This window comes from Chiroxiphia lanceolata, chromosome 24, assembly GCF_009829145.1.
Source record: "Chiroxiphia lanceolata isolate bChiLan1 chromosome 24, bChiLan1.pri, whole genome shotgun sequence".
NCBI classification, from domain to species: domain Eukaryota; kingdom Metazoa; phylum Chordata; class Aves; order Passeriformes; family Pipridae; genus Chiroxiphia; species Chiroxiphia lanceolata.
Genome location: NC_045660.1, coordinates 4,608,369 through 4,632,297, shown reverse-complemented (window position 1 = coordinate 4,632,297; position 23,929 = coordinate 4,608,369). Strand labels below are relative to the sequence as shown.

Genomic DNA, 23,929 nt, shown 5'->3' with positions numbered 1-23,929 from the left:
TGAGATGTCACCAAGGGTTGAAGTTTAATAACACACACATTAGCATTTGTCAGCTACAAGAAAATCCATAACACGTAGTGATTTAATAGAAAAAACCTCCACCAAAAGCCTGGTTCTCACGTGTGAATCCTCTGGTATTTCCCACACAGAGCTCAACTACCAAAATAAAAACACTGAAATATTTCTAAGATAAACACAGAGACACGAGCCTGAATTTTAGGGCAGAGACACTGAAAGGAATCCAAAGGAGTTAAATTCCTGCTAAATTCAAGGGGACATAATTAACTAATTCATTTAGGCTTTTTCATCATGATCCCAGCTGGGACTTCCTGCTCCGTTCCTATTGGGATCTCTCCATGTTTATAGACACTGATAGTGACCTGCCCCGTTTCAGACCCATATTTATTCTTGACATAAATGCTGTATTTTCCTGTGTCTTCATTGCAGACTTTCTCTATGGTGATTGTGACCACTGAACCCTTCACATCCATCTTGTATCGGTCCTTGAACACAATCACCTTCTCGTTTTTGAACCAAGTGATTTCTGGGTAAGGATCTCCAGAAACACAGCAAGTTAAACACAGGGTCTGTTGTAAAACAAGAGAGCAGAGACAGATCATGAAGTTATAAATGTGCAAGGGAATTCAGTTCATAGAATCCCAATCATTTAGTTTGGAAATAAGACCATTGAGTCCAACCCTTAACCCAGCACTGCCAAGGCCACCACTGAACCACACCCCCAAAAGCCACATCCACACATCTTTTAAATAACAAAAAGAAATTAAGAAAAATAAAAATCAATCCTCCCATTTTCCACAGATGACATTCCCAGACTGTCACTCCTTTTTCTGGTATCTTCTGGTATAATCAGGATAAACCTGCCTGAATCCAGTGGGCCTGACTTATATTTGTGCTACTGCCTTTTTATAGCTTCTTATGCTGTAAAGTCACACTTAAATAGGCACATGATGAATTTGCAGTTATTGCACAGGGGTTTTGTTCTGCCTGTGTAAAGGGGAATGTGACTCAGAAATGTAAACAGGGAGTTGGTATGATGGGAAAATCAGGTTCAGCACTTAAAGGCCTTAAAAGTCTAATCCTATGAAATGGGGAGACAACAGAAAGGATCTGGCTGTGAAAATGAACTGGGGGGGTTCCCAATTCCCACCCCTGGCAAAAGCAGGAGCTCAGAAAAGCTGCTGGGAATGTACAGGAGGGGAAACCCAGCAGTTTTCCTCCCCATCAGTGATTCTTCTGTGTCTGTGCAAGGGCCAATTAACGAAGTTACTCAATATTACCTTATCCTCCATGATGGTGGCAACATCTGGCAGACCTTGAACAACTCTGGCACGACCTGGGAGTGAACAAATACGACCTTTTAGTTTTTCTTATCAGCAAACCACTTGGCTTTGTTTAACTGAAGGAAAGAAATTAATTTACTTACGCTTTTCTGCTATTGCTGCTTCCCTGCAAGTGAGAGAAAATGATTGTGGGTTTATTTATTAGCCATTATATTCTCAGTTTAGAGTATGGCACTCAAAATAGATTTAGCTGTGAAAATATTTAGGCAGGAACTTACTTTAGCCTTCTGTGCTCAGCCAGGGCGTCTTCAAAGGCTGCAAGAATGAAAGGTTTTAGGGAAAGTTGCTGTTTGTTTTGTTTGACTCAGTAAATTTAACATAATGCCTCAGTGTTGGGATTACATAGATAAATGTAATAGATGGTGTCTATGCCTGCCTTAGGGAAATATGGCTCTATTTCTATACTGTTGAAATAAGTGGGGCCTTTCCAAAGAGAAGTTCAGAGGGGGGAAAAAAAATCTCCAACAGTTTAGAAAAGTGTTTGTAAACCTGAAAGATCTCTTTTCCAGGGTTCCACCTGTAAGCTCTGCTGGCCAACGGAATCGGACACATCCCAGGGGCATCTGCCCCTCTGCTCATCCCTTCCCCAGCAGTGCCTTCCACTGTGACAAGGCTCTTTAAAGGCTTCAGTCCTGACCACTTCCCTTCCTCTCGTGCTTCCCTGGCTTCTGTGGGCACTTCCCTGTCCTTCTTACCCCAAATCCACCACGTGCTGTCACGGCACTGCCGCTCCAGCCCAGACAAAGGAGAGAGGAATCCCTGCCCTGGCTTTGGAGGACTCTTGGAAAGCAGCTCAGGTATTTCTCATTCCTGGGATGGTTTGACTCAGCTCACCTTGCCCAGACAGGTCTGTTGACAGTTTGTGGGACTTGTTCCCATCAAATAACTCCAGGGTGTATTTTCCCTTATCAGCCTCCGTGGGGTTCAGGATGTGGAGCCAGATCCGATTCATGGTGCTCCCAGCTTTCATCCTGTCACGGCTTTCTAGTTGTTTATCCCTAAGTAAACACATCACTTCATTAGTATTTAGTAGAGCTGGATAAATTAGAGCATTAACTTTTTTTTAGACCTGTGCTGGTTGGAAGTGTGGGAGTCAGGATTCACTTCAGGGAGAGTTTTGTGCTTAGTCACTTGTGAAAATCCCATGGGGCATGGGATTTTAGGCAGTTTGCCAAAGCTTTACAAACTTTAAAAAGACCTTATTTAGGAGATTAAATAGCATTTATGTGTTGAATATTTGTAAGCATTTAGCCCTCAAAACATTATTAAAAATTGGCCTCCTTATATATGTGTGAAGGTGGTGTCTAATAAAACACCATTTCTCTATTTATGAAGACATTATGAGGCTAAATTAGCCAGTGTTTGGGAAGAATTTTATAGTGTTTGGGAATATTTGTTATTCAGAGTGGGGGAATAGAGTGGTTTAGGAAAAGAGTAGTAGAAATAAAGTGTTTGGAAAAAACCCTGTCTGTAACCAAGGAGGCCGTTACTGAGCAGTGTTGTAAGGGCATCATTATTATTCTAGCAAAGACAATCACTTATAAATATTTCTGCAGTGCTAAGATAGAAATAACAAGACTGCTCATTCTGGAATTCCAAGACACGTTGCAGGATGAGAGTGAATTGTGGTTTTCAGCCCTTACTCAGACAAATCTACAGTTGCCTTAAAAACACACGAGCTCGGGCTGAGATGTTTCATTTTGGATAAACAGTTACGAGAAACAGAGTTCCAGAAGAGCCTTGCAAATGTTTTTTTGGGACTCACTTGTGATACCAGGTTGTTTTCATGTAGTCTGTGAAATACTTCACGTCAGTGTAGATTTTGATGCCTTCCTCAGTGGGCTGGATTTTCAGAGGTGTAGCAGAAAGAGCTGAAATTGAGGAGGACCTTCAAGAACGCACAGTTTTAAACGTCACACCAACCAAATCCCAAGGAACACGTTAACATTTCGCTGTGGAGAACGTGGCTGGCTGAGAGCAGGGTGGAATTCTGCCTCTTGGAGACCCTGGGGCTTTCAGGAGCTGTAGAGAAACTTGTCTCTTGCAGAGACACGGGTCTGGGCTACACATGTCATAGAAGTAGCACAGCTTGGCCAAATTCCCAGAGCAGTGCTGGGACAAGGAGCAGGTGCCAGCACAGAGTTAATTTGTAAGTGCAGGGGGTTTTAAGTCCCTGGATTTGTTTACTGACCATCCTCCTCACACTGAAGGAGAATGGGTGGTGTTTTACTTGATCCAAACCCAGGGGCAGCTCCAGAGCAGTTTGCTGTGACTGGGACATCCCCTTTTTCTCCCCTTCTGTTATTACTGATGACATACCACTGATCCTGCACAGCTCCTTGAGAAGCTCTTCAAAGGCTGGAAGACAAAGATTTAAATGTCTATAAATACAATATTTATCAAATCACATCTGATCTACCAACTTTATTTCACTGTGTTTAGGATGTTTTATATCCACTGGTTATTTGTTGTCTTCTTCTGTTGCAGAGCTCACTGGGAATGGAGTTTTTGCCACTGATTCATGTATTTTTAGATGCTGGGCATTTCTTACCAAATTTAGCTGCTCTTACCTTCCTTAATATTCAACATGTGCAACCAACTGGCTCCCAGAAAGGAGATTTATGTGTCAGGTTTAAATGATGGATTCCAGATGTCGGGGTAGGATTTAATCTCGGGAAGCAGAATCTTCTGATTGATGCTGAGTTGAAGTGACTGAAAAATTCCTGAGCTTTTAACTGTGGTGCTTGACAGAATTTATAGTGCAGTCCAAACTTGAGAAATGACTGCAGATGTAAATGACATTATGATGTAGAGCAGGAAACCCTTTAAATTCCACCAGTGAATTTTTAATGCAGGTTTTAATCTCTATAAAAAGTACTGTGGTAATTAACAATGTCGTAGAAAGTGATGAAATTTGGTTTTAAATCCAAAAATTAATCCTAGGCAGGGCTGTGAGTGTGTATTATTGTGTGATACAAGGTTCTCTTACCTCCTTTTGTGAGATCCAGTTGGGTGTAGTCCTCTCCTCGTTGGTCTGAAACAACTGCTTTGTACTGGCCTTCGTCTGCTTTGGTCACCTACCAAACACATGGGTAATATCTTTAAAAAGAAACAAACCCCAAAACCAAACAACACCCCTCCCAAAAGGAATTTCCCATATCATTGAAACAGGGTTGGGAAGAGGGGGGAAAGCTGATATTTTCTTGTTTTCTGGTGATGATTTGGCTGTTTGAAATTTAAATATAAAATCAAACCCAAACAAGATTTGAAGGAGCCACACAGAGACTGCACTGAAGCTCCCCCTGCACCACCAAGCTCCCTTTGTTCAGCTGCACCTTCTCTGAGGCAGTTCAGATTACAAGGGGGGTTATGGCAACTTCTCTGGCCTTCTCCATAGGTTAAACCATAACATTGCATTCGGTTCATTCTGTAACGAGCTCAGTGACTCTTTTTTCAATGGCACTAAAGTTCATCTCCAGGATAGGCAGCCAGTGCTGATCAGAAAATCCTTTGGGTTCTTTTTAGCCTCTCAGGATGTGTTAAACTTTTAACAGCCCCTCACTGTTAAAAACATCTTATTTCTTATTGGAATCATAAAATCAGAGACTGGTTTGGGTTGGAAGGGACCTTAAAGATCCTTTAGTTCCAAACCCCTGCCACAGGCAGGGACACCTTCCACTAAAATCCAGAGTCATTAAACTACAACATTAGAAGTTTTCTCCTCTACCCAAAACACGTGGAATATTAATAAGATCAACCCATGGTTTTTTTTGCATTTTCATGTGATCACCAAAGCCTCTGAGTTGTTTTATGGTTTTCACCTTTGTAATACGTAGAGTTCCTATCCCAGTCTGTGGGTCAAACACACCCCCTGCTCGTGCTTTCTGCTTGAAGAACCACTGGAACTTGGTGTCCTTCCTCAGGTTTGTTGCCTGTTTGAAGCCAACATTCAGATGTCAGGATCCCAAATGCATTTTAATCCTCAATTCCTGGATGGCCTTCTAATAGGAAGCGCTACTTACAATTAGAGAATTGCCCCAGAATCTTAGAAACCCCCCTTCTTTATTAAAATTCCTGCCCAAAATATAACATCTCCCTACTTTCATTGGTTGGCAACAAAGCATTTGGATGAACACTTCCTATCCTCTTAAAATTCACACCTAAAATGGAATTCTGAAGGAATTCAGCCGGGGCAGTTGCATCCCGGGCTGTGTGTACCTTGCAGGTAAGGAGCACCTCACAGCTCTCTGTCACCTTCCAGCTCAAGTTCTCTATAAAATGTGGACCTAGAAAAGAAAATAAAACATCTTTGGCGATGCGTTTCCGCGGCTCTCTGGTGTTACCCGCAGAAATGCTTCCCCCTAGTGCTGAATTCCCGCAGTGCCGCTGGAGGGAATGCTCTGGAATAGGGAGGGGAAATTGGGAGATGCACTTTCATCCTATACGAAGCAACTCAAGCCAGGAAACCGGACCTGTAGTCTAATGTGTGATCACAGTCGTTATTAAGTGAATATTTTTATCCCTCACGGGAAGGGAATACTCTTTCCAATTTAGTAGTTTTTCCTCTGAATTTGTTTTAGGAACTTCCTTATTCATGAATATAAAATGGGGCATAAAATGAAAGTGGAATGCACGGATCTTTATAAATTTATCTAGAGAATCCTGTTTTCTCCAGGGAAAGTAAGTGGATCTTAATTACATTTTTTTCATCATTACATAGAGACTGGACAGTTTTCAGAATTCAAAAATGTTACAGCACTGATCCAGCAGATCCATCCTAAGAATTCTGGGTAGTTTGGCTAAAGTTATTTAAATAAATTATTTTGATTTTTAAGGGCAGGGCAAAGTATCTGAAAATAAGGAGTATTATCCTAGTGTGGTAATCAGCTTAAATAATGTGTTTAAAAAGACGATAAAGAAAAATATTTAGAGCACTCAGTGAAATAACTTTGCTTGGGTTTTGCCATCCTTTTGACACAATTCTGGCAAGTGATGAACCTCTGGTTTATCTCACCCTGCTTTTTCTTCCATTCCCTCCGTTTTGCATCAGCCTCTTCTGCAACTTTAGCAAAACCTACAGAACAGCAATGGACAAAATCAACAAACCTCCCATTGTTAGAAATTTCTGCTCCCAAAAGGAGGTGTCTTGACCTTACAAAAAGCTTAACCCCCCCCCAGAAATAATAACATTTAAAAAGCAAGAAACCACAGAAGGCAGAGAGCACAGAATTTTTCTAGTCTTGGACAACTACAGCTTCTCTGCCTCGTTCATTGTCAGCAAAGATAAATGGGCACTGTTAGAGCACAACTCCTCGAATTTATTTTGTATCCTGAATGTAGTATGTGCTGAATCACTCTGGGGAACTGCCTGTTTCTCTCCAGGAGTCAACTAGATTTGCCATTTTATAGACATTTTCCATTCAAAAAACTTTGGAAGCTTTAGAAGGTCACTCGAAAGCAAAAATGCAAGAACTGAAACTAGAGATAGGAACTCGATGGGGAAGGATTTGAATGGCAATCTTGTTACTTTCTATTTTTAATTCATTTTAAAAGGCTCTCTGTGCTGCATATCCATGGACCCTGCATGTTTCATGTTGCTTTGCTGCCTGGCCTTGTCCTGGAGTGCAGTTGACACTGGTCTCTTTATTGCATTCAGTGCAATGCAATCACCCAGCTGTTGAATACACTGAATTTTCAACCTGATCCTGTCCTGAGATAAACATGTACTAAATAACACATCACACAGTTTGCTGCCAAGGCACAGTTTGCTGTAGCAAGATAATATGTAAAACATCTGAAAGAAATAACCAAGCATTCCACTGTTTTTATCATCAAGGACTCTATTTATAAGATCAAAAGCTTCAATTTTTGTTAAAGAGAAATTCAGGTAATTTCCTAAATGATTCCTGGACTTTAAATGTGTGCTAAAATAGGTATTTGCTCTCCCCATTCCCAGTGTGCCATTGTAACTGCTGGAAATACTTTGGGGCCTCAAGTGCCTCACAAAGTTTCCACTGGGCATGGCAGTCTATATTTGATCCCGAATTTCCACTTACATTCATCCACAAGAAGTAGGGTGAATTGGTTCTTGGCTTTCCCATCCTGCAGCTGGGCTGTGTACATCCCTTTATCATCTGCACAGAAATCCTGGATTATCAGTTCTACGAGACCTTTCTCCTTGACAAAGTTTATCTTATGTGTCTGTAAAACGAAGAAAATGTGATAAACTGAAGAGTTTTTCCACAGTATCATTTCCACTGCTCCAAGGTCAGATCCTGGCACAGCATCTTCTACAACACCCTTCCAGTCATTTTGTATCTGTATCTTTATAAATTTCCCTCTTCTTACAGGATAATGAAGCCAGTGCCCTCTGCTATTCCATTCTGTGGGATTCAGCTATTATTTATATATGTAGGAATGATAGAATTGAGCCTTCCTCAGGGAGAAAGTTTTTGTTAAAAACACATATCCTGCCTGGATGTTATGCACCTTTAAGGTCACTAGAATCTCTGTGATTTTTAGTATCATAGAAGTGTTGCACTAATTAAAATCTGTGACAGGTAACTGCATATTTGGCCGTGATGAGTAACATTTCCACCCTCCTGCAGGTGCTGCTGAACCTCCTCCACGTACACCCCGAGAAACTGCCAGATGCTCGAACATAAACATCATCATTCTGCCTCACTGCCTTGTTTGCTCCGAGCAAATATTGTCCTTACAAAGAGCCTGACAAACACTTTTAATTGTCTGTAAACATGTCAGCCCTCCAGTGGGGAAGCGACAGTTCTTAGAAGAGACAAAGCCTTAGATAAACTTGTTAGGTGTTGTTTTAAACCCCCCAACACGGCACTGACAGCTCTGAACTGCTTTGGGCTGGTCCTTTGTTCCCTGGGCTCTGTTTCTTATCTTGGCATTGCCACTCTGCACTGAACTGACAGGCCGCTGATTTATACTGTGCTTCATTCTCAACTGTTCTCCCCTCTGGTCCTGTCATTCCAAATGCTTTTCAAATGTTATAATATTAACTTGATATGGGAAGACAAGGAGGAGGCCTGAGCATTTTTCTGGGTGTCTCAGGAGGTCGGGGCACGCTGTAACACACCAGGCAGGGCTATTTCCAGTGCCCCACACTGGCAAATAAATCACTTCCATCTGCTTCTAGGATTCATGAGATTTGTCTGTATTTAGTTTAAATGGACAGGGTGGAAAGCTTCAGCTTGGCTTGGGAAAGCAGAAGAAAAATATCCCATCCCGTTCCAAGAGATGGAATTTCTTTAGCATCCACTGAAATGGGTCGAGTGTGGTCACCCAGGACAGAGCTCTGCATCCTGCACGGGTGCATTTGGAGCATCCCACGTGGCTGAGGTTTACTGTCAGAAAACTCCTTTATCAAAGGGAAGTGGCAGGTTGTCAGAGGAATATTCCTGAGGAATATTGTCCTGTCTGTGACTGTGTGAGAGCTGCAGCCTCACAGCTGGGACTGCACAGCTTGAGAATCAGGCAGTTGCCTTTCTGTTTAGGCACAAAATATCAGATGGGAATTTAGAAAACTGGGAATGTACCCATTTCCTCTATCTCCCTGTTCACCAGAAGTCAGAATTAAATCCAAAACTAAAACCTACTGGAGTGCTTTTGAGCTCCTTGTCATTGAAGATGAGGTGCAGCTCAGCGTTCGGGGACAGCTTCTCCACCTGCAGCCACAGCCTCACTTCTCCTTTCTCCAGAACATCGATGTTCCAGCCAGATATCAGCTTGATCACTGGCAAACAAAGAGAACCACGGAGGGGAATCACAGGGAAACCACAGGATTTGGCTCAGCCAGGGTTCCCCTTTCCCAGTCTGTACATGTGGTTGTGGTGTTTTACTGCTTCGACTTACGTGGGTTCCTGATTTCGTGGCTGCGTTTCAGTAGCTTGTCCAGATCTGAAATGCAAAGAATAAAAAGTCATTTAGATACATACAACTAGGCCAAAACAAAGTATCCATTTAATTTAATTTGTTAATGAACTGTGCCAAGAAGAAAGAAAATACTTGATAATGGGAAGGACTAGAGAAGGTTGTGAAGATAATTCTTAGTTGTGTCTGAATAAAATGTTGGTTGTATCAATTCAAGGAGCGTGTTAAAGAAGTTTTAAACCACTGTGATAGTGTAGCTGTGTGTGAAACCTGAACTGTGATGGAAAAATGACTTTCCAGTCGAGTTGGAAGCATGGAATCTTTCCTTAGGGCACTGTAAAAGAAACTGCCCTTGAGACTTCAAGGAATGGGAAACATCTTTCTAATGATGCCACTATCATTAAGTGACATTAGTCACTTACTATTCCTCTACAAGAAACTTTCCTCTAGACATCTAATATTAGAAAATTAGGGCACACTAGGTTTTTGTTGTTGGTAATTATTAGGGTTTACCTTCTTTTGTTAGAGTGCAGCTGGCAGAGATATCGTCATCTACATCTGTGACCTCCACTGAATAGACACCCAGATCCTTTTCTGAGGGCTCTTTCAGTATAAGCTTAGATCTAGAAGTAAAAAGAACAATAATAAAAATTATGTTTTCCTCAAAAAACATGCCTCCTCTAACAGAATGCAATACATTTGATACACCCAGAACGTGAAATAGAGAATTAATTGGCATTTATAAATGACATCGAGGAGCAAGGCAGAAACATTGGCAGTGTGACAACTGGTGCCTTTGCTGACCTGCAGGTTGCACTGAACAGTGCATTTCATGGACACCAGAGCTGGGAATCAGGGACAGGAGATGGAAACATTTGGCTTCATGTTTTTCTTAGTGTTTAATGTGTTCTTTATTCAACAGTCCCCAATTAGTTTTCTCAGTGTGCTTTACATACTCACCTATTGCCTTTCTCTTCAGTCTCAACTCTGTCAGGATCTGGTGGTCCTTCATAGTCCTTTGACCAGATAAATTCAGAGGATTCATTCTTTTCAGGAGCTTCAAAAGCCATATAAATGAAACCCTCTTCGTCGACCCCAAGTTCAATTTCATTTGTGCCTGTGTGAGCAAAAAACATTCCTTACCAAAGCAGATCAGGGCCGAGCTTCTGCACATCTAACTGAAAAAACAACCAAACCAAACCAAACCAAAAACCCCAAACAAACAAAAAAAACCAAGCCAAAAACACACACACACACACACAAAAAACCAACAAAAAAACCAAACCAAACCAAACCAAAAAAAACCAACCAAACAAACAAACCACAAAGTGGTTGAGTAAATCAATTTGGGCAGCTTGATTTGCTAATCTTTATTTTGACTGGGGGTCTTTCTTGCTCTGAAACAAGTAGCTGATGCATCATAAGGCAGTTTTTCACTGGAATCATCATTCTACTTACAGGCTCACACGATCTTATCACTTTTAGTATCATACCAGGTTTGGTTTTGGCCACCACAGGATCCGAGGGGAGCGAAGGGGGTCCAATTCCAGCCTTGTTCAGTGCTCTTACTCGGAAAATATAGCATTTCCCTGTCTCCAGGTCTGAAACCTGCAGGAAACATTGTCAGGAATTAATGTGAGACCAACTGAGAAGCACCACTTGGATACTCAGAGTGTGTACAGACCTTCATGTGGGTTGTGGCTACGGGTTGTTTATTTATCTGTTTCCATTCCTCGGAGCCTTCTTCACACATTTCCACATGATACCCTGTAACTGGACCTGCTCCCGTGTACAGTGGTGCTTCCCAGTGGAGCTGCAGGGATGAGTCTCTCACTTCACTGCACCTCACATCATAAGGGGGGCCTGTGCAAGACAAAGGAAAGCTGTCCAACATTCAAAACTGCAGCTGGGTGCACTTTGGGGTTGGGGTCAGAAAGGGTTTTAAGGTAACAAGGAGATGCCTTCTGTGGTAATTAGGGGTAGGCTCTAGAAAAAAAAAAAGCATAAACCAGCTGCTTTAATGTTCTTTACTGTGGTGTAATAGACAAAGGAATTAGGATTTTAGATCCAGATTGTTCATTCTCTGGAAGCAATATTGTTAAAAATACCTGGGTGCTGTATCTGCGTAGTGCAGAAATAATACTCTGAACTGGAACATCCCTGGAAATGTTTGTGTGCTTTCCTGTGCTGGCAGGAACCTTTACACAGATCTGTAGTGTTCAGAAGCCCCTTGGATTCATGGAAGAGTGAGGAGATAACTAATACACCTAGTGACATTTTTGTAGACGATTCGTAGGGGCCATGCACTTAAGAGTTGGACTCGATATCCTTGTGGGTCCCTTCCAACTCAGAACACTCTGCCATTCGTGATGACAGTGGTGTACATGAGAGGTACCTGGTTCTGGCATCGTCCACTCCTCACACCTGAACAGGTCACTGGGCTCAGACACTTCCCCAACTCCAGCCATGTTCATGGCACAGGCACGGAATTCGTACAGGTGACCTTCCTCCAGGCCGCTGACCTTTGGGTGCAGGAGGGCAAACATGGTCAGTGCAGCCCTGCTGCTCTGGGGAGGGTCAGAGGAGACTCCTAGGCTGGGACTAGAGGAAAGGCAGCTCAGCCCTTGGTACAGCTGTGCTTGGAGCAGCACAGGGTCCCAGCTGAGAGGAATACCGTGCAAACTCGCCGAGGAATTGGCTGGATGTTCACTCCGTGCCAGTCCAGCTCGGAGCTGTCGTGCTGGTCTAGGAAATAACCCAGGATCTTTGTTCCTCCCTTGCGCTTCGGGGCTTTCCAGCCGATGGTCATGTTGGTCTTCCCACAGTGCAGAAGGACAAACCCGTGTGGGGCCGATGGGCAAGCTGAGCAAAGAGAAAACAGGGAATTGTTCAGTGCAGGGTTGGGATACAGGGGTTGGGAAAAGAAGCGTAGTCCAAGTGTCGGGAGGAACTGTGCTGAGGAAATCTCAGTGTGCTCACGTGATTCTGTTTGTGTGAAGGCTCCCTAAATACCACTTTTGCAGTGTAAAAGGGTTTGAAGATGACCAGGTTCTCATTTGGAAGTCACAGCAAAAGGCACGGGTGTGTCTCGGGGTGTTTCTCCCGTGTTGCTTTATGGATTGTGTGACAGAGGAGGTGAAAGCAGGGGATCAATAAAATGAGGAACATGGAGGGGCAGATCCTGGCTGATGTGGTCAGTAGGACTTTGTAATTGCCCTGAGAAATTCCCAGTGCTGATTTCAAGACACAGCATAACTGAGCTCTTAAAATGGTCACCTGTAGCAGAGCCAAGTTAATACTGGAAATGTAACACCCTGCTAAGTCAAAATGCTACTTAACTAACTCTGCCCGCCCGTGCCAAGTGTAGTTGATGGCAGAAGCTGCAGGGCACAAGAAAAATCAATTCTCTGTTGCTTTACTACTCAAACATCATCACCATTACATGCAGTAATAGATATGTATGATAGATGGGGGTTTGAGGGGTTTCATTTTGATGTGTTTGTGCAGGGGTGTGTCACCACTCACCGATCGCTGGCCTGACAACGATGGGATCTGTTTCTGGGGAACTCTCACTCAGTCCTGCCTCACTGACAGATTTCACACAAAAGACATATTCTTTTCCAGGCTGCAGCCCGGGAACAGTAAATCTGGGAGAGTAAATTAATATGTTTGTGTTTGACTGTGCAAAGTAAAAGTAAACAGTGCTTAGAACAGACAGCAACACATTATTAATAAGGCTTTGTTCTTACAAAAATCATTTGCCATTACATATCAAAGTGTCACCCAATAAATCAGACAGTGGGTATGGAACAGGTGGACAGGAATCACTCTGCTGGCTGGAATTGTCAGGGGAATAAACAGGAGTTTTTAATGGACTTTATGTGACCCCCCTACAGCGAGAGAGGGACTCTGCATCCTACATGTGAGTGATGCCAACTTACTCTACTGGAAAACAAGCAAAAAAATGGAATGTGGTTCTACTGGTGCCCCAAGGTGTGTGTACCTGCACAGCCCCAGTCTGAGAAGAACACACAGACTTTGCTGTCAGCCTGGCTTTGGGTGTAAAAGTGAGGCTTTGAGCAACCCTAATTTCCAAGGAGGATGTGGTGTTTGTGTGTGGGCGAGCCTGTGTGGGGGGAGTGAAGGAAGGTCTTTTTTTATCTGAAATATGACTCCAGCCAGAAACAGAAGAATCCAGGTTGGGCCCTGTCATCTCTCAGTGGAGGAGAAGAGCTGAACTCACTCATTACATGTCACGGGCTTGTTATTGACAGTTTGCCACTCCTCTGTCCCAGTCTCCCTGCAGTAGATGTAATACCCAAGGGGCTCCAGACCATCCTTTGGCTTATCCCACTGCAGAACAACAGATGTCTTGGTGTCTCTGAAAGCTAAAACCTGAGACGGTGGAGGCAGAGGAGCTAAAAAGAGAGGGAAAAAAATACAGAGAAAAACAGGGAAGTTTAAAATCTATAATTTAAAAAACCACCAAAAGATTCTGAGTTGGCCTGTTTGATTTATTCACCTTTTCCAGAGCACCATTTTCAAATTGTTGCCCAGAGAAGCTGTGGCTGCCCCATCCCTGGAAGTGTCCAAGGCCAGGTTGGACAGAGCTTGGAGCAACCTGGGCTAGTGGAAGGTGTCCCTGCCCATGGCAGGGGGTGGAATGAGATGAGCTTTAAGGTCTCTTCCAACCCAAACCAGTTTGTGACTGTATGAAATTAGAGCAATCAGACATTGTCCCAGTCTACAGACTCTGGTTTTGTGTCTGGGTTTGCCACGTCTCCTCTTCCTCTGCCTCCTACCTGAACCCCCCAAACCAGGCTGCTGCAGCCTCGTGTCATGCTTCCACACTGGTCTGTGTCACCTCCCTCCCACCCTGCTGGAAGCATACTTGGATTAAACACAGGCTTCAACTGTTTCTATTTTATTAAATGTAATTCCCCCCCCGCTGCTTGGTTAGATTTACACTGCACTGACCAACTGCAAAGTAATTAAACAAGGATTTAAGGCTTTGAGAGATTTCCTTATATCAAAGCAAGTGCTGCGTAATCACAGACTGTGAAGTTTAAAAGAAGGGGCAGGCAGGGGAACCCCCACGTTATTTTCAGAGCAGAGTAATGAAATAATTACCCAGTTTTGCTCCAGCAGTCACAGGCTCACTGGGCAGGGATGGCTCACTGATTCCGTACTTGTTAACGGATCGCACACGGAAACGGTAAGATTTGCCTTTAACAAGATCAAAGAGTGCAAATCTTGGGGAATTAACTGGCATGTCCAGATTAACCATTTGCCAGGAGTTGCTGCCCACAATCGACTGTAACGAAAAAGGTGATGATTTACAACTTGTGTTGTAACTCAGGCACAACCCCCCCCGACAGACAACAAAGCCGATCTTTGTAGGAAAGTAGTGGGGAAAAAAACCAACCAACCAACCAAAACCACAAACCAAACCCATAAATCACAGATATCTTGTTGATATACCCAAACTTTTCTCCCATGGCAACAGAGGGCCCCTTTGCAGGAGAAGTGGTGCAGCAGGTGAGAAATGAGTGTGTATGAGAGGAGACTGGGAGAAGATACTAATTAACCAGCAAAATGATTAGTGGGGAACAGGAAAGTGAAGGACTGTGCAGTTTTTCACAGCTTTTCCACCCTTTGGGGCAGGAAGGGTCCTTCCTGTTAAACTTCTGCCACTCTTCTGCAGTGTAAAAGTTTATTCTCTGTTAACTGTTAGTCCTGGAGTGGGTGTCAGAGTCAGGATGAGGTGCCCTGAGGAGCTGGAGGGAGGCTGAACCAGCCACTTTTGAGGCTGTGGTTCTCCAGTGCCACAACCCACCTGAGGAAGGAATGGTTCTGCTCTGCAGTTCCCCTTCTATGTGATGTTATTTTCTTACCTTTTCCACATAATAATTGAGGGGCTCTCTGCCTCTTGGATCTGGTTCATCCCAGGCCAAAGCCACATAATCTTCTCTGACCTCACTTGCATGAACATTGGTGGGTGGCAGTGGAACTTTAATGTGTCCTATGGGAAGGCAGAAAGGCTTTAGTGATAATGTGGCAGGAAAATAAAGTTCTTTTACAATGGATGCTGTTTTCCCACTAGAAATTAAGATTCATCAATATACAGGAGGAGACAAACCCTCTGGGGACACAGAGGCAAACCAAGATTATAATGAAAGGCTGTTCTGATCCTTGTGCAGCTTATTATGGTTATCTTCCAAAGTGTCTTTTCTCCAGTCCTGTTTTCACAGATCTCCTTGCTGCAGAACAATCACTCCTTTCTTAGAAAAAGGCTCAGGGGAAATTGGAACTTACCTTCCAGGTCATCCTTGGAGATTTCTATCGTCCTGCCTTCGTCGTACGGAATAACTGTAATGTCAAACAGGGCAATGTTATCCACTCAGAGGAGATGCTGGGAAGAGAGGCAGAACCCAGGGCTGTGGCATTTGTTATATGCCTAATTATATATCTTTCATGTCACATACAATGGTATTTTGTTGTTTTTCTGCCCAGAATAGTCCCAAGGTGGGTTCAGTGAAGGCACAGAGTGTTCTGATGGTGTTTGTGAGAATGGGGAGAACTTGGACAAACTGCCTTCAGTTATAGCTGCAGCCTCCCTTTGTCCTTGAGGAGAAATTTCTCCTGATTTTGTACAAACCTGTCACTCTCCTGTCCCTGCTGGGGTCACATGTGGTAACTGGATCACTGGCTTTTGAGGGGTGACTGATGCCCACTTTATTGACAGCCTTTACTCGGAACTGGTACGTCTGTCCCTCAGCAAGGCCCAGGACAGGGCACCTGCAGGTTTTCACAGGCTGGGCATTGCAGGGCACCCAATCCTCTGACCCTGCAACACACCTGGAACAAAACACAGCCCAGGGAGTTCCTTCAGGGTATTTCCCCAACAAAATAACAAGCTTTTTTAGCTCAAATGTGATTAACTTACAGACCTTTCAATAAGGTACCCCAGGACTGGACTTCCTCCATCATCACTGGGTGCTACCCAGGAGACAATCAAGCAGTCTTTGTTCACATCATGACATTTCACATTGAGTGGGGATCCAGGAGCACCAGGAGTTTCTGCTGCAGCATCTGTGGAAACACCAAGGGATGGTGGTTACTTTCTGTTCCAAAATTTTCATTCAGTAGCTTAATTTTAAGTGTCTCAGGACCATCACATCCCAGTAATGCAAGCCTTGTTTTCTAAATCACTACTGAAAGTAAGATTTGGTCACTTCAATAACTGCATCCCTGCGCGGAATTGGGAGTTATTTCCTTGTGTGTGAGGTTGGGAATTCCTTCGTGCCAAGGTATCGTGGAAGGAGGTTTTGTTCTCTGCATGTACCTCTAACAAACACATAAGTGGTCTGTTCCTTGTACCCATCCAGGGAGGGGACACGGATGGTGTAGAATCCCTCGTCCTCTTTGTGGGCACACAGCACCGTCAGAGAAGCCTCCTGGTCCTGGTACTTCAGCTCCTGACGTTGGGAATTCTGCAGCAGCTCACCTGTGGAGCATGAGAAGGGGGACAGGAACTTCACCTGGAGTGGCTGGTTAGGAGTGGCATAAAAAAAAGCAGCAAAACCCACAAAAGAGCGATATGAGAGTCTGTAAGACATTCCTGATGTTACTGTTGTGCCTCCAAGCTATAGTCATGGACTGATCCAACTTTGCTGCTGGAATGGCAAGAGAAGTCTTTACTGCATTGTTCCTGCTTTCCAAAACTTAACAGCAGACAAAGATCACCAGTGTGGCCAAGATGGAAATCCCTGATTGCCAGCTGAGCATAACAAAAGTTTTTTCCACTTGGTGCTTTCTCTGGATAGGACTAAGGCTTTTAAATTATTCCTATGGGCAGGAATGTCCTTACCTCCAAAATATTTTAGTGGTATCATCCTTTACAAGTGGGGAAAATATAGAAATTAAATAGTGGCATCTGTATCTCGAGGAGAGCTGAGAGCAGCTCAGGAATCCTGAATTTTGATTCTTTTCTGTGAACATTCAATCACAGCTACAAATTCCAATGGTGTATTCTTAGAGGTAAATACATATAAACTTAGGTGTTGCCTACAAACCATCTCTGAACCAGGTGATGTCTCGTTGGTGGTCAAGTAAATCAGAAGAGAAGTAACAGGAGAGGGTGAAAGACTCCTTTTCTCTTGCAAATAAGGGTTTCAGTGGAAAAGCAAAATCTGCCTCTCTGGCCATAAGGGATCCTGTGGAATAAGAGTGAAAGTCAGCAAGACAAAGAGGCCTCCAGAGCTTTCCTCCCTGTAGTGTTTTTATTGTCATACATTTAGAGTGGTACCTGAGCTTGCACTTTGCACATGCAGTCAGGCTAATGGGAAAAGCTCTGGCTCAGGAAAAAAAGAATCAAGTTGCTTCAGTTGCTATTTATAAAAATAAATAACAATAACATCAATGATTTACTCACTTTTGTATATTTCTGAATCAAATCCTGACTCCTTTCCATAGTATTCTGTAAGACAAGAAGGAAATACATTTAGCAAATCTCCTGCCAATGTTTATCTTCTCCTCAAAAATGTCCAGTGATGCTCAGCAAACTGTTTTTCCCTTGAAGCAGCCCTTAGTGTGAACCTTCAAAGAGGTAAAACTGTAATTCATTTGACAGCTGATGCCCTTCACAAACAACTGGGGATGTGTCTGCAGAGGGGATTGTTCCCATGGCTGTACCAGTGTGAGCAATACTGCTCTGGATGCTCACGTGCACTCAGTTATTCATAGCTGAGGAGGGTTTCTCAAGTTTGCCTTCTGCCTTTCAAAGCTGCACTAGGCAAGTTAAAAGCAAACAGAACAAAAATTTGAGTGAAAGCAAACCCCTGGGTTGAAACAGCATTCCCAGAGGATGAGGTGGGATTCTTGAAAACTACCAGTGACTGGGACTTCAAGATTTAACCAAAAGCAAGGATGTTTCTTCTGATACACTGAGGTAATCCCTGGAGCTGAGGGAAGTATGTCCCCAAATCACTTGTTTCAAGATTGGGAATTCTTTAGGGGCATCACAGTGGGTGCTGGACCACTCCACCTGCTCTGGCCTGTTGGCACCACATCACAAAGTGAGATTATTTGGAGCTGAAATCCAAGAACAGATGCACTTAACACATGATGAAACTGAGACACTTTCTTAAGTTGGCAGAAATGCCCATAAAATAACGCCTGTTCCTCCAGTGACTGAGGTCTGGCAGGAGCTGAGCTCGCTGACAAGCAAAACACGAGGCTGAGTGTCAACAGCTGAGGAGGAAAGAAATATAAAGCATGGGAGCTAAAGCAGAGCCTCATCCCAGGTTCCTGGGAGACCCTCAGTGATGTCTTTAGGGAAAGAGAAACCCCAGAGACCCTCCCCTGGCATCGAGGCCGTTGCAGACAGAGTGGGACCAGGGGCACGGATGCCATGGGCCTGCCCGTGGCACGAGGAATGTTTCCAGTGCAGGCAGGATTAAGGCCTTGCTGGAGTCTCTATTTTCAGACTGTTAAATGCAAATGGCAAGAGGAAGACTCATGTTACTGGGATGGCATGAGAAATCCTGGGAGAAGGAGCAGAGTGGGCCCCTCACCACAGCCACGGGGAGCAGGGTCTGCGAGTGGTTTGGAAAGCCTGATGAGAGACAGGTTAATCAGGCACTTAGAGGTGAGGAGAGCCATCCCATCCAGGGCTAGACCCTTATCCTGCCATCATGCCCTTATCCTAAAGATTCTGACAGGAATTGAGAGGAGGATGTGATTAGTGGCATGGAATTTTTCTCTCAGACAGCTGCTGCTGCTTTGTGGCCAGTTCCTGAGGTGTGGACACAGGGTGGGAATGTAGAAACATTGCACACCTGGGAACTTTTTCTGTATTTCTGCACTGGGGTAAGGGTATTTAGAAATCTGGGAAAGCTGCAAATGAAGGTTTTCTGGGTTATTATACAGAACCCTTTAGAACTGGTAAATATCTGCTGCACATTTCCAGGTATGTTGAATTTTGACACCGTTCAATTAAAGGATCTGAAAGATATCCTGATACACTTCTGTTACAATTCTGGAGTCACATTCTTCTGTAGGGATACATATCCCAAATGGGATTCAGATGTGATCAAAATATGGCATGTGAAGAATAAGTCTGATATTAACATAACCCATGACAGAGCCAAGAATATATTTGCAGCACTAGTAATAAATATATTGTCTAAACCAAACAAAACCCATTCTGTCTGAAAAAATAGTTCAAGCTGGCTTTGGAATTCAATCAGCTGAAGAAACCCATCTCTTCATGACCAAAGACATCCAAAACAAACCCTTCCTATTCATCTGTTGCCATTTGAATTATTCCCTATGCCAGTTATTTTAAGAACAGCACAGATCAAATAAGAAAATCTTGTATTTGCTCTTGCTATTTACTGATATGAGAGAGAAACGTGGTATTCTCTGCACTACTGCACTGAGAGGTCCCTCTGAAAGCCACAGGTCTTGATAACCAACTTCTTGCTTATCTTCAGAAATGCAGCAGAGTCTTGCTAGGCGTGTTGTGTATTTAACTGTGTGGCTGTTTCATAGCAGTCCAGAAGAAAAAAAATGCCTAAATTTAGTTCAATTTTAACCCAGGGACAGCTGTGTCCGTGTGGAATCTGAAAGATTTTGGCTGAGTCCAGAAGTGACTGAGAAAGAGAAGCTGTTCTATCAGCCATGTGCATATATATCAGTGGCAACCTAGATTATTTTAGCCAGTTGTGCTTTCTCCTCACTAACAGGTGAGAGGTATTCTCCTCTCCCATGAACAGTGCTTTTTTTCCCAGAGTGAAAATATAATATATGAAAATATTTTGAAGATTCTACAGAATTTGAAAGTTTAAAGCCAGAGGAACATATTTTGTACTTACTCCTGACCAGCACTGTAGCAAATGAATAAGCCTCTCCGTGCTGGTTCTTTACTTCCACACTGTATTCAGCAGAGTCTTCCATGGAGCACCTGAAAAAAAAAAACCAAACACATTCCCCCTCCTTTTTAGCTTTCAGTTATTGTTCATATTTCACAGGACAGATTCAAAGGGGTTCCCTGTTAATCCCAGAAACTAAAAGGAGAGATTTGCTTTTCATCCAGAAGCTGCTTTTCCTTTCGATTACAAGAATTTCTGATACTTTGTGGCCAATTTTTTCTCTTGATACCCAGAAGCAAAACATTTCAAGTACTGAGCAAGCAAATGACCTGTGGAACACTTGATTCCACTGAGGATATGCATGTGCCTGTCACATGTATAATTCTCAGAGTTGAACTGATGCCTTTCTGATCACACTGATCCATCCTAAATCACATTGCTGTGTCTGTGAAGTGCTTCACGTGCATGGCCTTACCCTGAAGGAGAAAATGTTGGTGATGCCTAAAAAGAGGAGGAGAAATAAATTAAGCCTCTAAATGTTATTTTTTTTTTTTTTAGGATTTTTTAAATGAGCTGCTGTTTTATGAACTGCTGTTGAGATTGGCACAGGTTTAGCTCAAAGACAGCACCCTGAAGTCAAGCAAGATCAGATTCCAGAAGAATTACCTTTTATGGTTTATCATACACAAAATGGGAGTTTTGGCAGAGCAGGTCTTATTCAGCTGAAAAAAAAACAGCTCAGCCAAGGGCACACACATTACCTGCTGATGTGCAGGGTCAGCATCCCAAATTTGTTTTTTATCTTGTATTTTCCTGCTGGGGCCAGGCGGGGATCGATGGGGACTCCGTTTTTAAACCTAGTTGAACACAAACAACGTGCTGTTAGGAAATTACCTGTGTCAAACACAACAAAAAAGAGGAGTGGACACAATTCCCTCTTTTACAGGTCTCTCACTTCAATCCAAACCAGCCTTGCAGCTGACCTAGATCCCCTCCCTAGTCCTGCCTTGCCCCTTCCCTAGGGATGCTGGTGGCTGCCTGAGGCAGCTTGGCCTTGGCTTAACATTCATTCCCTGCTCTGCAGGTCGTGGGAGGGAGTTTGCAGATGCCTCTTCTTTGTGTTCCTCGGGGATCTGTGGGAGGATCATATTCTCTTTGCTCTTTGAATAATTCAAAGAGGCCCTTCTGGAGGGAAACAGGACATGGGGAGCTCCCTGCCTGCAAAGTCATTAGTAATCCAAATGTTTGCCTACTTAAACCTTCCAGGGGAGGAAGGGTCGATCGCTTTGACAAACTGATCAAATTGTTTTCTGAGGTGATCTTTCATCTATTTCCGTCTCTCCACTATGATGTGTGCTGCAGTCAGGCCCAGAACTTAACACTCCTTCCCTGTGGTTGGCAAATATGCCAATTGAGTAAACGTGAGAGTTGTGTTGTATTTTACAAAGGGTAGAAGCAACAGCTGTTTAATGCTAAAACTTTCACGGTGTCCGGGGCAGCCAGGCCTTGAAGGTGTGTATGTGTGAGGTGGTTTAGTGCTGAAAACAGATCCTGGTTTCTGAGACTTAAATCCCAAGTTTTTCTGCAGGACAGAGGACAGCACCAAGGGACCAGGGAAATAAATCTACATGAATAACAATCCCAGAAGGAGCCCTGTTGGACTGACCACTGCTTCCAGGCCCACTGAGTACTCAATGTCCTTAGAGCAGAGCTGGAGAATTGAGAGTGTTTCCTGTGACCTCTGAAGCTCCCCCTTCCTTCTCTCTGGCAGGACATGGATGTTATTCCTCTGGCTGCTCTCTGGAATGCACAGACTGTGCCCACAGGGGTCATTGCTGGGACTGACCTACCAAGTGACCTGCGGTGGTGGGGAGCCCAGGACGGTACAGGCCAACTTCACATCCATCCTCTCCCACACTGCGTGTGCTCTGAGGGGGATCCAGAACATGGGGGGTCTCCCTGAGCGCAGCTCAATGTACTCCTTCTCCACACATGCCTTTTCCACAGCCTGTGACAAGGAGACACCACATAAAGGTGATGGAAAGGGATTCTGTTACTGCACAATTCCGTTGTTGCACAAATTCTCTTACAAACAGAGCGTATGATAATGCCTCAGTGGCAGGAGCACAAGGCCTTGTCCTTGGTTTGAGCGATTCTGAGGTTGTCCTAACACCTGCTGAGGTTCAGGATCCTCTCCAGGGTGCTACTACTGGCTGTAATGTTAATCCTGTTGGCATTTCTGTTACCAGTAGAGGTGTCTGAGCTGACCTTCCTCCGCAGGGCTTTCCGGTCGGCTCTCACGCGCAGCAGCCGGCAGGTCCGGATCACCTCCTCCTCGAAATGTTCCATGTCATTCCCAAACCGAATCCTCTTTTGCCCCCTCTGTTCCAGCTCTAGGATGTCAGCTTCCCTTCTTATCTTGTGGTCCCTGGAACACAGGATGGTAAAAAGCCATCAGAAGTCAGGATAATGCTTTTTATTTTGTTTTGGTGGGTTTTTTTTGCTGTTGTTTATGGCACATATTTTTGGTTAAACCAGAAGTGGTAAGGACAGAAACACCAGCTGCTTGCAGTGTGGGTATGAATGTTGGACAGTTATCCCTCACAGGAACCAGCAGCACTCCCATAAGAGATCAAACTTCCATGGCACAAGACAGGGACCTACTGTTTGACCACTTTTAATGCCAGGCACGAAGCTGGGAGATGGATTGAAGGGAGAAGGGATGTTGGTTGTTCAGCCATCACAGAAGGATGGACAGCAGGATCAATGCCAAGATTTTCTAGGAAAAAGGGAGAGTCCCATCTGCTACCATTAATTTATTAATCTGTTATTTTCCACTTATTCCTTTGAAATCTGGTTTCTCTTAGTCCTTTGCTTGTGAACAGGGCAATATTCCTCATTATCACAGGTGCCAAGGCACTGTCATTTCATTTCCTGCATTTTAGTTGAGACCTGGTGTTTTTAAAGGAAGAACCTTTCAACTGAACCTGCTCTTTTTGCTTCCAAACAAAATAAATTGGAAACTGTGACCCTTAGAGTGGTTATATTTGAGTTACCATGATTCCTGACTTACTTTGGTGGTTCGGAGGTCAAGGCAAGGGCAGCTGCTATCGACAGCTCTGAAAGGCTGAAAGTCTCTTCTTCCTCACTTCCAGAGGCAGACACATGTAAAAGAACCCAGACAAGATTCCATGAGTTCATAAACTCAAAACTCAGCAAACCTGTGAATGTGTAGAAAGTCCTGTTTGGGCCCAGTTGACTCGACCTGTCCCCAGCTCTGGGGCTCACCTGGTTTTGAACTTTTTCTTCCTGGTTGTGGAGGTCATTTGCAAGCTGTGTTTCCTCTCCTCCTTCTGCTCCTCCTCTCTGTGGTGGAAGAAGGTTCGGGTTCCCATGTTGGGAAGTCAGAAATGAACTTTTTAGCTGGAATAGAATAAAACATAAAGTGGTTTTTCAAATAAGGCACCTCAACAGAATACCCCAGAGTTGTAATTAAGTCCTTGCTTTGCTTTGACGTTCAGGGGCTGTGAGTGAAAGTTCACATGACACCATTTGCTGACTTTCACACTATGAGAAGGGTTTGTGCTTCTGTGAAAAATGGAATCAGCTGAAGAAATGAAGTCCTTCAAGGCAGCTGAAGCTGTAACAGAACAGTCAGTAGGCAGCACCCTGTGGATGGATTTGTTTCCCCAGGACTGATCTTGTGCTCTAAATCTGGTGGATATTCTCCCGGGGAGTTCCATTAGATCAGACCCCCAATATAGCAGACAGGCAAATGAGGAGCACTGTGAGAGGGAG

At 43.8% G+C, this 23,929-nt stretch overlaps 1 protein-coding gene across 1 annotated transcript; it reads right to left on the bottom strand.

Annotated features, from left to right (window-relative positions):
- On the bottom strand, positions 1-23,526 carry MYOM3 (myomesin 3). The gene is made up of 36 exons (XM_032710133.1): positions 23,420-23,526; positions 23,205-23,279; positions 22,400-22,559; positions 21,982-22,139; positions 20,893-20,988; positions 20,135-20,223; positions 17,692-17,736; positions 17,333-17,473; positions 16,603-16,764; positions 16,208-16,349; positions 15,916-16,115; positions 15,573-15,626; positions 15,152-15,279; positions 14,388-14,571; positions 13,501-13,675; positions 12,783-12,904; positions 11,932-12,119; positions 11,653-11,779; positions 10,942-11,120; positions 10,751-10,865; positions 10,218-10,374; positions 9,771-9,880; positions 9,240-9,284; positions 8,984-9,120; positions 7,418-7,562; positions 6,376-6,435; positions 5,580-5,647; positions 5,183-5,293; positions 4,351-4,438; positions 3,681-3,719; positions 3,127-3,232; positions 2,196-2,359; positions 1,580-1,616; positions 1,445-1,467; positions 1,299-1,354; positions 1-587 (listed from the first exon to the last, which is right to left on the bottom strand). The coding sequence occupies exons 1-36, from the start codon at positions 23,524-23,526 to the stop codon at positions 291-293; spliced, it is 4,290 nt and encodes a 1,429-aa protein (XP_032566024.1). The 3' UTR covers positions 1-290.
- Between the last annotated feature and the right edge of the window lie 403 nt (positions 23,527-23,929).

Bases quoted from the DNA above. Each gene is read 5' to 3' on its own strand.
- MYOM3 (XM_032710133.1), bottom strand. From the start codon at position 23,526: ATGGGAACCCGAACCTTCTTCCACCACAGAGAGGAGGAGCAGAAGGAG. The intron at 22,140-22,399 runs GTCAGCTCAGAC...TCCTTGTCACAG, and splicing joins GGAAAGCCCTGCGGAGGAAG to GCTGTGGAAAAGGCATGTGT. The intron at 15,627-15,915 runs GTTTGTACAAAA...TTGACATTACAG, and splicing joins CAGGGACAGGAGAGTGACAG to TTATTCCGTACGACGAAGGC.